General features: G+C 32.4%; 1 protein-coding gene across 1 annotated transcript in view; it reads left to right on the forward strand.

Moving 5' to 3' along the window:
• The first annotated feature begins 1,196 nt into the window (after window positions 1–1,196).
• The window catches only part of LOC118196118 (uncharacterized), a 40,519-nt gene continuing 26,734 nt past the window's right edge, over window positions 1,197–14,981 (forward strand). Inside the window, exons 1-3 of the mRNA XM_035367521.2 lie at window positions 1,197–1,356; window positions 3,604–3,673; window positions 14,578–14,663. Coding sequence (XP_035223412.1) covers window positions 1,282–1,356; window positions 3,604–3,673; window positions 14,578–14,663 — 231 coding nt within the window. The 5' untranslated portion in view covers window positions 1,197–1,281. The remainder of the gene's footprint in view (window positions 1,357–3,603; window positions 3,674–14,577; window positions 14,664–14,981) is intronic.

The following is a 14,981-nucleotide window of genomic DNA, read 5'->3' on the forward strand; positions in this document are numbered from 1 at the left end:
AACCATATTTTGTGACATAGCAGAGTTTGGCTACCTAGCAACAAAGCTCGGATTATACATCTTACGACAGAAAAGGAAAATGATAGTTCTAAGATAGCTACCTCATAGAAATTATCACTATTCTACAGATGCATCTTCCATTCTACAAAAATAAGTTCTTGTATCCTACAAAGAAAATTTCCTGTTTGTCTACAGTAATAATGTTTTGAACTTCAATCCTTTTGTAATAATTTTCTCTTTGAAGTAACACAAAATTTTAAGATAATTTGTAAGATCGATATTACGAAATTACAGGTATTCCAAAATTATCTTTACAGTGTTGACCTTCCTCAAATCTTAAACGGAACAAGATTGCTTATTGTGCATCTAATATCATCTCATAAAGATGAACCAGGCTTACAAATTCAAGCACAACATACTGAAGAAAGCAGACCTTCGATATATGAATAACAAAAGAAATATATGGAAATTGGTAATATGCTTCATGGAAAGAGCTTTAGCAAGTTAAGCGATAGTGAAAAGGGTAACAGTTAATTAGTGTTTGCAACAAATGTGTAGCTGAACATTTTTATGAAACGCTCTTACCAGTCTCAATAAAAGTTTCGCGAAGGTAACATACTGAAATGCCTGAATAGCGGGTTATTATTATTATTATTTACATGTTCCCCCTAAGACAATACACAGAAGGGAGGGATGCTTTCGTGGAGGAATTTCTAGGCAGAAGTAGCTCGTATTAACATGTTACACATGGGGAAAACCACGGAATAAATAGTGGATGTCTTCAATATTTTGTATGGACGTTGTTTGAAACTTGCATGTATTTTACATCTTCTCTGTAAATCATGCCTACTTAGCTATTTTCGTATGGAGTAGCTATCACGAGTTATGAATCATATAGGGGTGGTACCTGAAAGAAATCTTTTGAGCACAAATGAAATTAATATTGAAATGGTATTACATGCATAAAATATAAAATTTTGCTGTCTTAGTTCGCATAGATTTAATAAGGAATTGAAATTCTAAAAATAATTTGGAAATATTCTGTATATCATCTCAATTTCAAGGTCTTTCCCATTATAAAATGTAGGCCATAAGTTTGAAGTATGCTTGACGTAACAATATAAAAATGAATACATATCGATAGTATCAAAATCTTCCAAGAAACTGAAATGAAGTGGCATAGTCCTTATGAGAAACATTCTGCTCTTGTGCATTAAAAAACAAATTTAACATAAAAGCCGCTCATAGCGTTGCTTCCATCGACAAAGATTTTTAAAGAATATGCCACAACATGAACGATTTTTTATATGCTGGAAACTGAAAGAGGGAAGTATTGTTGTTGGTAATTTTACTTCGGTGAGTACAAATCTAATTCATCTTATATTTCTTAATCATAAGAAATTTCACGCTGTGGTGTAAATTGGCTTGTAACATAGGTAAAAATCAGCGTGTAACTCAGCCGAATTAAAGTATCATAGCTTTTATACTGAAACAAATTTTTTCCGTCTGGTTTAATGTTTAGGTTCTTAAGTATCAACTTTCAATTTTCAAAGCCAGTGATAGCGAAAATATTCGAAGTGGTCGATTGAGTACTTGCAAACAACGAAGTGATCTAATTAATGTCAAAATGAATTGAACAAACCTCTTCGTGATAGGAATTCGTCCTCCTAAAGAAAGCTTTTTTATGTAACATAGATAGATCAATTTGTGTAACTTGTAACAGACTAGATTTAAGATTTTTGATATTTTAATCAGAAGTTTTGAATTTTGGTAATTTACCTACGTTTCCTTTCAAAAGGGCTTTGTTAATCACCAGTGTTTCATAACGAATAAAAGTTGTTATTTCTACTATACGCTTAACAATAAATTTGCATGCTTAAATATACAAAAACATCATAAACATGCGTAATCAAGTGATTCATATGACCAACTACCTTATAAAGTTTGGCTTCGCTATATTTAAAAATAACAGATTATTCGATTTATTTTCGTTTTGTAACTGCTATATATCTGGTGTTAATTTTAATTAATTCGCATATTGTTTTACGATTATATTATTTACAAAGATAGGAGGTTATTAATGATGGCAATTTAATAAAAATTTCGCGTTTTCCAATATTCGCAGTGTTGATGCATTTATTGTTTTTATAATTCAAGCAGGTTCACTTTCATCACTTTTAAGTGGGATTCCGTTCTGGATAATCGTACGTTGTAGATTTAATACATACTATTATTTAAACTGTAGTATATCAAGAAAATGGTACAAATGGTTATATTTTGTTAATTGTTGTTTTTCTCCAGTTTTATTTTTCACATTAGTGTTTGAAAGTTAACAAGCACTCACAAATTATTTGGCTTTTCTGGACAATCTGGAAATTTTAACCTGTATCAGCATCCGATTTTCAGAACTCAAACACCAAACATTTTCCTTCTTTGTTGTTTCAGATTTATTGCAATGAATAAATAGTTTTATCCGAAAATTAGTTTTGAGCCAAAATTTAGGTTATTTTAATGGTAATTTCGGAATTACAGCCGACGTAATCAAAGTAGGAAAGGCCTGTATTAAATCACAATTTACGAAAGATCGCAGGTGAAATGACCAGTTTTAATTTTCAATGCTGTATCTCATAGTGTCAAAGGACTGCAAAGATGAACAGTCCAAATATCAGCTGTGAAAGAAGTTTTAAATGATTCCAGACTTGTATCTTTGTATTTGAGAAAAGAACAACGCAAACAAATGTTGCGTTGTTAAATGTTTTCATTTTTCCATACAGTACATCGTAATCGTCTGCTTTTATGAATGTTTAATGCTTTTGATGCTGAAAATTTCTAAGTTAGATAAATTAATCATTAATGAATTACAAAATAATTAGTAATACATGTTTAAAATGAATGAATTAGCTTTTTTACATACTTTTCGAATTATTAAAATAGTTTAATATTTTTTAAATCAAACATAGATTTTTTAAAAGAAATTAAATATTTTATCAAAATATTTCTCTAAAGGGGCATTTTGAAAATTTGTCTTCAAAACTGCAGTCCTCAAAAGATTAAATATAATTTTATAGGCTTTAAAAATAAAACCAAATACATGTGCTTGTGTTTTTGTCGTGATTATTTCTATTTTTTCATAAATCAGTTAATTTCTGAGCTTGAAGCTTCGAAGGCTTAAGTGGTTTAAATGTGAATCACTTCAGTTTGCTTTTAATTTAAATGATCAGATCTATGCTATATGTATTGTATTTTTCAGAAATTTGATGAGAGTAGTCATATGTGCTATATTTTTCATATAATGATCATTAAGAAAAAAAAAAACTTCTCTTAAAATCCTTTCATTAAAGTATTCGACTACCTTACGAATAGTAACAACTAAAATCAAAAGAAAAACCTTTAGAAAAAATATTTTCAAGGTGTTACGAATCTTTTTTTTTTTTTTTTTTTTTTTGTTGTTGTTATGAATTGGTTTATAAATATTTTAGGAACCCGAATTTCAGACATAGCTTTAAAAACTGGTTTGACAATAATATATTTAATAAGATACTGAATTTTGTTTCACAAAGTACTAGAATTTACACCAATATTTAAAAGTGTTATCCGTTTCAGGTTATTTCCATGATAGCGTGCGCTCTTGCATTCTGCGTGTTCTTTAGAACTTCTCAAAAAGATGATGGCCGTAAGTTTTTGTTTTTAAACAGCTATAGGCTTAATTTACAGCTAATGTTTCATAACATACTCACCTTATTATCCATTATTTGCAATGGTAGGTAAACTGTATTTTTATGTTTCTTACATTTATTAAATAACCTAGAATATGCTGCTAAACTCAAGTTAAGCAAAACATTTCACAAACAAGTTGAATGATAATTTCAACAAGCAAGTTTAATTATAAATTATGCAATCAAAACTAATGTAAATAAATGAAAAATAATAACTAAGTTAATTAAAAATAATAAGCAACTGAGTTCCTTAAAAATCATATTGCATGCAAAATGTGCTAGATACCTAGGCACAGAACTTATCAACATTAAAGACGTTTTCCCATTGGGTCATGCGTATAAAATTATTGTAAACAAGTAGAACGTTTGTAAAGGAAACTACAAAATGTTTTTAATTTCCTCGTAATAAATAATTTTAATCTCAAATTTTCGGTCTTTTAATCGTAAGTTTTTTAATCTCATGTTTAGAAATTAGAAATTTAAATTAAATAAATTAGAATAAAGAAAAAATAACAGCCTAAAAATGATTGAAGTTCAAAAGTTGCAGCTCATAAAATAATTATCTGAATCAGCTTAAACGCGAAACAGAAGAATAAAATGGAATTTATATGCGATATTTATAAAAGCATTTAGTGTTAATTTTCTTAATACAATTCAATAGCAGTCGAGCGGGAAATCAGTGAACACGGACTCGGGATTAAACCTCGGGAACAGGCTAGCTGCATTTTTCCATGCATAACTTGAATAGGAGGCGGTTTCTTTTAAAAAGCCCTCAACGATCCCTATTCTTAGGCAAGTAGGTGCTTCCTATGATGGATATAATCCAATCACCAGATTTTACTTTCCTTAAGGGAATCCCTGTGAAGGTCTTTTTAAAGGAAACTGGTTCGTATCCACCCTATACACATGGTGAAAACCTCGAAAACACCCATGCAACCAGCCCGTTCGCAGGGACTCAAACGCCGAATCAAACTACCAGCTTCAACAGCTTTTTCCGCTTGGGAGCTGGTGGGCCGGTCACGTAATTTAAACCGATAAATTCCGGTAATTCGACTGGAATTCGAATCCCGGTGTGTAGACTGACTGCTCGGGCGTTTTGCGGTTTCATTTGTGTGAAACTATTTTCCATTAAGAAATTCTCCATGAAAATTCTTTCGGAATGAATAGGTCATGTGGTTAAGAACAAGTGTTTATCGCTTTGTCTTTAGATGGTATTTCGTTCTTGTAATTATTGTTCATGCATATCAATGGCCAAATGACTAAAAAAAAACAAGGCTGAGTACTGGTAGTTCGCATCAGGTATTGTTTCCGGCAAATGTTCTAAATGCGACAGGCTTTTATGGTATATCTGACTTATGTTTCACATGAATATAAGCAAATTTATCTTAAAACGTTATCTCAGTGCAAAATTCTCATATCATTTACTGCAACGGAACTGATTTACCTGCTACCCAAACTTTCACGTAAGACTTTTTACCACAATTTTGATAGCTTTTATAGCAATCTTAATGCCTGTTAATGAACAAAAAACGAAATTAAGTAAAAAAAATAACTTCCATGATGTTTTATGAGAAGCACTTTTCCGCCATACTAATTGATTTATGATCAAAATTTTGACTTAAAAATATTTTCGAGATTTGTTCTTTTTTTATATAAGTATATGAATCTTATACATGGAAGGCAGTATTCTGATATTTTTAAAACGCATTTCAAATTTTCAATCTCTCATATGGGTAGCAGCTGGATACTTATATACTGATATAACCTGATGAGGTACATTTCCCTATTTTTAAAATAAAAATTTCTCAGATTTCTTAATTGCAGATCGAATTAACTACACCTTGGGTATTCATATCAGCAGAAGTTATTATAAACTGTCGTTTTTGCGTCCTTCTTAATTTTTTTTTTTTTTTGTTTCTGTTTACAAGGTACTATGCGCCAAACAGTTTTGTAAGCAATGATACATGCGCCAAACAAAGCTGTGTCTGGGAATCTAGCTGCTCAGTCATCATTAAATGAGATGTTTTGTTGTTATCTTTTAAAAATGTTTTTCTTACACAGTAAACATTGGCAATCAAATGTTTTTACTTTCTATTCCTGTCTTAGCTTACTGCAGTAATTAACCTAAGGTGCATGTATTTTTTTTTTTATGTTCAGAAAAAATCTTTTTAACAAAATGAACCGATGACTACAGTACGTATTGTAGCCAACGTTATCAAACTTGCTCATATATCTTTCTATAAAGAACAATTTGGCGCATTCGGTCCTATAACGAAAAAATTCTGTTGGTACTTACGTATTATCGCAACCAGGTTGGCGCTATTTGTAAGTTTGAGTAAAAAAGTATGAATAGAAAGAAAATGTACATTTATTAATTACAGATAATTTTTAATACAGTTTTTTATATTATTTTGTTTTAAAATATAAAATAGCAATTAAACGGTTTCGAATTTGAATAAGTTGCAGAATTATTTTTTCGGCGGAAATCTTTTGGCTATTGCTTTTAGCACTGATTGAAAACCGTATTCGCCATGTAACCATGTACACGTCGACTTATTTTTACTTAAAAAAACATCCCAGAATTGCACAAAAAATGGCATTGCGCACTCTTGACTTTATCCATGTACACTGCTATTTTCTCATAAATTACAAAAATTTGCACGAAAATGCAGGAAAATTTTGTGAATCTCCACATGCTCTTTTTACAAAACTACGTATAACACGTAGGGTTTCCGTAAGTAGGGTCGCCAAATTTGGCAATTTATGCGAATTTTGGCCTGGTTGCGTTAATACGTAAGTACCGTTCTGTTTTTCTCCTTCCAACTTGCAGATGCCTATTGTGATTTGGATAATTTATTGTAAAGTGTCAAAAACTTTTCGAAGGATTAAATTAAGACATTGTACTACAATGAGTCACTTACATGCTTAGTCAATGAGTCTCAGCCTACTTGCTATGTGCAGTATTTTCTAGGAAAGCCACTCGTATTTACGTAATACATAGGGCTCCACCAGCGGCCTAGCGGTGAAAACGCTGAACATGAGTAGTTCCGACCTGGTTTCGATTCCAGGCTAATGTGTTGGCTGCATAAGTGTTTTCGAGGGTTTCCCCATGTGTAGCGTGTATGTGAGCCAGTTTCCATTAGAAAGGTTCTCCATAAGGCATCCCTTCCCTTAGGCAGATAGCCCTAGTGTGCTTTACCATAATGAATTAAACCAAACCAAACCATAACACATGAAGTCTGATGGCGCAGTGGCTAGCACGTAGCGCAGCTGCACCACAGGTTCGGGGTTCGATCCCCGGGCTGGGCAAGGTTGATTCAGATTTTAATCCCTTGAGTTGGTCGATAAAATGAGTACCAAGTTCGCTTGGGGACTAAAAACCGGGGGGTACTGCGACAAGCTGACCACTTGCCCAGGGCATATGCTGACGCACTCCGGGGCTCAAGGTCAAGAAAGCAGATTTCGGGGCATTGCAGGCCGTGGCCCACTAGGGCTGTAGCACCTCTGATATGTATTTTTTTTAAACGATAATACATGGGAAAAAAACATGGAAACCTCATGCACCACTCAGTGCTTGAGAAAGAAAGCTATGAATATTAAATAATTATAAAATAAAGGTAAATGATCTTATTTATTCAAATACTGTTAAGATGCCTATTTCAAAAGGATAAATTCTTTAAGACGAAATTACATTAAGTTTCGTAAATTTCTTGTTTAGCTGTTGTGAGGTGGATTCTGTCTTTGAAATTTTTGAATGTAAAAATAAACGTTTGATTGTTTCCATACATTCAGCTAACTGGCTGCTTTTTGAAGCGAGACAGCTTTCTAACAGAAAAATGATTTTTGATCTCAGAAACATTAATACGGCATCCCTGAGAAAATATATTTGATGAAGATTAAACTCTTTTTCGGTACACTGTGAATCTGAGAACTATTTGATGCTCTTGAAAAGTGAACTGACCATTCACGTGTCTATTGTACATATTCTTGCAAAAGTATGTGAAATAACTATGTGAACATGTTTACTTAACTATGTGCTTTTTTTCTCGAGTAAGTTAAAAAGTAAAAATTTTAAACAAAAATGAAAATAATTTAGGTCAAAACTACTTTAATAAGAAAGATTGTGAGGAATTATTTTCCCATGTGGAGAAATGCTATACATGAGAAACTTGTTTAAGCAGAAAATACTGAACTTAAAGCATGAGTGAATGCGGGCACATAAAATATATATTTTGAATATGAGAATTCTACAGGAGTTTTTTAAAACTGTTCAGTTTCAAATAACATTACTTCTTAGAAACCTACGCTTTATGAAGCATCAAACGCAGAACAGCAGAACTAATCTCAGTTTTGTACTAATTCTTTCCTTTGGAATGCATTTGTACGAGTGGCTTAAGATTTTCAGGTTTTTGGATACGAAAATGTCTAAATAAAATATAGCCAAATAAAAAAATCAGAGGGAATCTCGAAGAACAATAAAGATAATTCTACGATTTAAAGAGATTAAAATATATCAGATTTCAATAAAAATTTTCCTAATCACTGCAAACTTCCTAAAAGGTTTGAATTTTGCTAATGCTTGAGTTCAATGATGGCCTGAGTTCTGTAGTGGGTTTTCGTCAAAGTTGGCACAAACTAAAGAAAATCGTGAAAAGGATAGTAGTCAGTTATTGAAGATACGAAAAGTAGAGAATTTTAAAACGTTTCCTTGTTTTGGCTCAAAGAAGTGTTCTTAGCTTCCTTTCAAAACCACAGAATTGTTTGCTCAATTTAATGCAACAAAATTGATTGTTGAAATTTAGCACAACACTTTTTATTATTTTTCTCTTCAACTGCATGAATATAAACAATAAAAATATAGCATTTGCTAGGTAATAAATTCGCTGTATCAAAGTTTGCTTTCACTACAACCGTGTCGATAAACGCATAAAATTCGTTTAAAACAGATGTTATGTCTCGAAATTTTGGGGTGGTTTGAAGTATGTAGTCACTCAATAGACCTTCAGGAACCGCAGCAAAGGAGACAAATTTTTGTTAAAATGGTAAGTGCTTATCTATTTTTAGTTAGACCACTGAAATATTTGCTATTTTGAAAAGTTTTCCTGGGATCATTTTGTATGGATACGTCTGGATAGATCTTATAATTAGCAAAATATGTAGTTTCCACAACAAAACAGATTCCAGTATTAATTCTTTGGATATATCCTCTAATTAGCAAAATATATAATTTATTCAAGAAACAGACTCCAGTACTTTACTCAGCACAGGACAGACATTTCAGTGGGGAAAACAGTAAAGGTTATAAAAATGAACTGTATTTGCCCTTACTTGCCCAGATTTTCTGTTTTGAAGGTAGGATTAAGGTCAGTAGACATTTAATGTTTATGTTGTTTTACGGTCAAACCTTTCTCTTTCCGACGCTGAAATAGTAATATCTCTTAGGCTCAGTAACGTCACTTTGCTCATAGAAGAGGAAAAAACTTTGCTTTGGAGATGGACGTTGACGTCACCAAGCAGGTTGACCTTGATCGAGAAGATCAAAGCTTATAGTGAATTAACCTTGGGTAGAACCGCCTTTTGATGAGTATGTTCAAATTTTGCGCGGCAGTTGCGTTACATTACGCTAACATACCACGTATCCCACGAAGATCTGGAAGATGTTTGTTTCTATTACACGACACGAAGATCTAATTTATCTTCCACGTGATTGACAATATCGAATTTACAGTTATCGTTAAACATAACATAATATCCTTAATTTATCGTTAACATTATAGCTGCTTAACGAACAGCAATATAGAAACAAAACCTTCTTAATAATATTTTTTTTTCAAATATTATGCAGTATATTCAATGTATAGTACCTAGTTGATAATTGTGAACACATGAAGCACTATTATAATTAACAAGAGATTTTTCTTAAAAGCTGTGTAAAGCGTATTTCAATATAGCATCGTTTGGCTTTTTAGCTGACTTGCTTTTTAGCGTTGTAGTGTCTAACATATTAAGACTGCTTTTATTGTATTGATCAAATTATTCTCTGATGATGTTCCAATTTCATTTATCCTGCACGGAATGTCTTAAAACGTCCCAAGTTTTTGAAGCGTTAAGAATTATAACAGATTTTATAGAATCTTAAAATGAAGCTATCAGTTTACAAACTCTAATACAAAGATGACATAAATCGGAAAAACCAATATTATAGTTAAAAGAAAAAAAAAATACCGTTTCAGAATTTACCCGTATTTTTAAGCAATTTAATTTGGAAAATGAATTCATTCGGTTACATAAATTGAATCAGCATTCAAAATATGGGCACACTTCAATACAGAATGCTTTTGCTTTTGTTTGCATTAGCCCTTTATTTAGATGCTAGTCGATGGGAAGCAAAAAAATTAAGAGTTGTACACTAAATTTATTTTTCTTAAGAATATATTTTTATTTTCCCATTATTATGCAATAAATAAACAATTTTATTTCAGACAAAGCCTGATTAGCCTGCAATCCGGTTAATAAGCTGATGCGATTTATTAAGATTTGACTGTAGTATTTAATTTCTTTATGCTACTAAAGAAAATGTGCGAATTTCCCACACGTCAGGCAAATTCTTTTCGAACGCATCCCTGCTATAAGTATCAATGAAACCGAATTAGTGGAAAATTATATTTCATTTGATTGTTTAATTAAATAAGAAAAAGCTCAGGACATCAATTTGCTCAAAGGGAGGATTGCCTTCGTGGAGAACTTTGTAAAAGGAACTAGCTCATATTCAAGTTACACATGGGGAAGTGTCTTTTGTCTTGCAAACCACATAATAAGAAAAGCATTAAGTCTGACCGTCTGTCTCTTGTATAAAGATCCCTTGGGCTTAAAGCAAGTAAGATCTTCGCTTGAAATTTTCTGTGTGGCATTTTTCATTATCAGTTTTGCCAGTTTTGAATTTTCTTTTAAAAAAGTATTTTCTGTACAACAAATTGCTATAAGTGTTAATTTAATATAAAATTATGATGCGCTTTGCCTTAAATCGTGCAACATGTCAGTGAGATCTAATTATAAAATGTGTCTGGATATATGGTTCGTCATTTTTCAGTTTTTTACAATCTTGATCAGCATAAGAAAATACGACATTTCTAATCTTGACTGCATACTCTATTTAGAAAGATTTTTTTTTACTACTAATCATGTAAAATATTTTTCAGGCCGTCCTGGACAATAAAGTTGGTAGAGCAATGTATTTCTTTAAATTCGAAATCAAAGGCGTGGCTTCGACTCCTGCTAAGGCTTGAATGTAATTGTATTGTACCTCTTCACGTGTATGTTAATCGGTTGCTCCCTGTGATGCACCGAGCCAGTTTCCCTTAGAAAGTCCTCCACGAAGACATCCCTCCCCTTAGGCAGATAGCCCTAGTGTGCGTTTTCTACAATTAAATACACCACCACCTTGTGATGCACCGGCTCATCAGTGGCCGAAAGGTGAAGTCGCTGAACACTGCTAGTTCGGTCTGAGGTTCGAATTCCGTGAACGGGCTGACTGCATGGGCGCTTTCGTAGTTTTCTCCATGCGTAACGTGTATGTGAGGTCAGTTTCCCGTAGAAAAGCCTTTCCTTCGTATCCCTGTCTTAAGGTGTATTTATAATTATCCGCAAATTCTGAAAACACCACCTTAGTCGCCAGATTAAACCTGACAGAGCACGTTTGGAGAGAATTAGAGGTTAGAGGAAGAAGACACGGTATCAAATTGAAAAGCGAACTAAAAATGGCAATGATGGAAGAATGGAGGAATTATGAAGCAGATAATTAAAAAACAAACTGGGGAACTCTATGCCCAGACGTCTGAAAGCTGTCATAAATCCTTCAGGATATCTTACAAAATACTAACAGAAATACTACAATATTTACTAATATGTATAGCTTTCTTTAAAGAACACGAGAAGACTTTTGTGAGGTAACTTTTATGTTACTTTTTTATAACTGATTTTGCCTCTAAAAAAGTTTTTCTGTGTCGATAAAATAATTAATGTAGTTTTGCTAAGAGAAATTTATGTATGTTATTAAAAAATTCTCATTCTCAAATATTAATTTTAATTAATGAATAAAGCAATATTTCACGAAGCTCGTAAGTGTACGAACACTTTTGGGAGCAACTGTATTATCATGCAGATGAAAACATTTTGCTACTACTGAATGAATATCACATAAATCTATCGAAACGTGCTCAGTCTTTACGTTTAAGATTGTTTAATAACACTTATCCAAATTAGTGAAATTTAGTTATTGAAATATGCGTGGAAAATTTTCTAGATGTGACCATTATTTCCATTTTTAAATGAGCCATATACAATGTCCTATAATGCAACAGACTTGTCGGCCTAGGATAGTATAAAAACTGTTTGTATGTCTAATATGAAGAAAAATTGATGTAAATAATATTTAAAGCAATTTTTTTAACTCCAGGGATCGGACACTTGCTAGTTAAGCATTTATTAAAAATTATGGCAAAAACTCATTAATCATTTAGACATTCCTTCACCGGAAACGTTGTCCAGGTTGCAGATACAGCTGGGCACGGTGGCCACTACTAGGACATTCGTACTAAATTTAATTCTTTTTATAAATTTTTAGTGTTCTGGTAATTTTGCCACAATATATACTTCTTTTTTTCCTTTTGAGAAACAGAAATGAAAATTACATAAGAGGGTTGCACGTATGACCTCACGTAAAGAGTAGAAGATGATTATATTTAACACCGAAATTGCTTTCTTATATTTCTTGATTAACACATGCTCTTCCTATTCATCCTTTATTCTACCTAAATATGTAAATCTAAATTTAGTCACTAAAGCAATGAATTTCTGTGCCTTCGTCTTTTTATTTCATTAGAAAGAAATAAAATTAAAATGATCATGAAATATTTTAATAAATCTTAATTTGCTACAAATAACATAATTTGAAAAGATAAACAGAGACGATAATGTTTAGTTCTCGTGCTTAGAAATCAAATATCTTCAGACTAGAACAGAAACCATTCTGAAAAGAGTTTAGATGACGGTGAAGTTCCAGAAAGATATATTAAGACACTAAAGGTGGAATACTGGTTGGGCTTTCAATAAAGTTTTCTAGTGAATAAATTTCAGTGAGGCTGTATTAAAATAATTAGTGATGTTAAATCTTGAAATGTACAAACAGACTGTTCTTACTTCATGATGCCATTTGCTTTGAACTTTTTTTAATCTTACTGAAGGAAACAGCAATGAAGATCTTAATAGAGAACGATACTTGCGTATAGTTAGCATGTTAAATAAACGAAGTATTTACTATATATAAACACCATATGAAAATGTAAAATATTGATATATAAATAAAACATATAGGTAACTAAAAATTGAGTTTAATTATAATTACACTGAGATAAGTCCATTTCCTTTTTCTTTCTATATTTATCGGAAATAGGCCAATTTCATATTTTTATGTTTAGCTCATCGATAATGCTAACACAGCATATTAAATTCTCCAAAGGTAGAGAAAACAAAGCAAATAAGAAGTATGTACTTTTTTGCATGAATTATGTGAAACCTTTTTTTTTTGGATGGTCATACTGTGGCAAGACTTACATGGGATTAGAACTTTTGGTTTCGAACTAGTAATCAGTTCAAAGTCAGATCGAGGGGACCGAAATAAGTAGATTGTGGAATGGATATGGAGAAATGTCTCATCGAGATAATACAGGGCGCTGTTGAGCAGTAAATAAAAGATATTCTGCTAGCGTAAATCATCATTACCCATGCGAATTTTGAGGAGAACGGAATTCACCGGTATTCAATTTTATCTATAAGCCTGTAACTAAAACGGAACGGTTACTCAAAGGATATACAGAGAATGATTCCCGTCTATATCCTTTGAACAACTACTCAGTTTCTGTTCGCAATCCCATAGGTATAATGCATGTCGGCGATGCATACCGTTCAAAACTCTCGATCTACGCCTGATGACTTAGCAAAACACTTTTATGCCCCTCAACTTCGTTCTTGTATCACATCAACGCGATATTTCTGTGCACACATTCCATTAAATATATGCTGATTTCGGTCCCCCCCATAACCGCCTTTACATTTTTGCCGGATATGTTTTAATCCCCCAGTATATTCTAACGAATAACGCTTGTTACTGAACGAATTGTTAAAGCAGTGGAATACCATTAGTTTGCCCTGGCTTTAGTACCAAGAGACTGCTGGAGTTCTCGTCTTTTTTTTCTGTGTATCATGCAAGGAAATCCTCGACGAAAGCATAATTTCTTTATGACTAAATAACTTGCTTTAATTAACCAACTAATATAACGTTTAGTTTGGTTTAGTTTATTATGGCAAAACGGACTGGGCTTCTGCCTAAGGGGAGGGATGCCTTCGTGGAGGACTTTCCAAGGGACACTGGCTCGTATACACGTTGCACATCGGAAAAACCACGAAAACGCCTATGCGGCCAGCCTGTTCGCCTAGATTCGAACCCAGGTCGGAACTGCCAGTGTTCAGCGATTTTACCACTCGGCCACTGCTGGACAACATAACGTTTAAGAATTTTAATCGATTAAATCGATCTAACTAAAATTTATGCATTCTATGAAACAAAGAAAAATTTGGTAACACGATTTCAAAATATTATACAATAAATTTACAATATTATTCAATAAATTATTCAAGAACTTAAAAATTGTTTTCTGTATTTCATAAAATTATTTTGTTTCATCCGCTCAAATTTTTTAGTGTCTACTGCCAGCGACTTTATTGCTATTACCTTATATTGCTACTGCTATATTTACATTGCTATATGAATTTTTATTATGATAAATATGGTTTATACTTTTAGATTCCAAACTAGTTGCATTTTTCGTTGCCTGCTACGCTATATTTTATATAGTAATCAGTCGTGGTCTCATCCGTGGAGTGAAGGATGTAAGTGATTCATTTCTGTCGAATATTCATTACGTCTCTTATATATGACTGCAAATGTTTTTCACTTGTTATTCTGTGGCAGGCAAAATTTATTTCAAGCACTGTATGATTTTATCTTTATCACAGTCTTGATAGTTAAGGTTAGGGTAATTAAAAAACTTATCAGAAGAAATAGATAAATAGTATTTCTGAATCAACTCTCTGTTTTTTGACAATAATAGTTTTCTTTAAATAAACAGATTATGTCTAAATATCTTTGTAGGTATTAACTGTCATAGGCGGGCTTTTTATTCTGCCATTATAACAGCCACCGGATTT

This window comes from Stegodyphus dumicola, chromosome 12, assembly GCF_044657685.1.
Source record: "Stegodyphus dumicola isolate Sdum_Otavi_A_Nest chromosome 12, ASM4465768v1".
NCBI lineage: Eukaryota > Metazoa > Arthropoda > Arachnida > Araneae > Eresidae > Stegodyphus > Stegodyphus dumicola.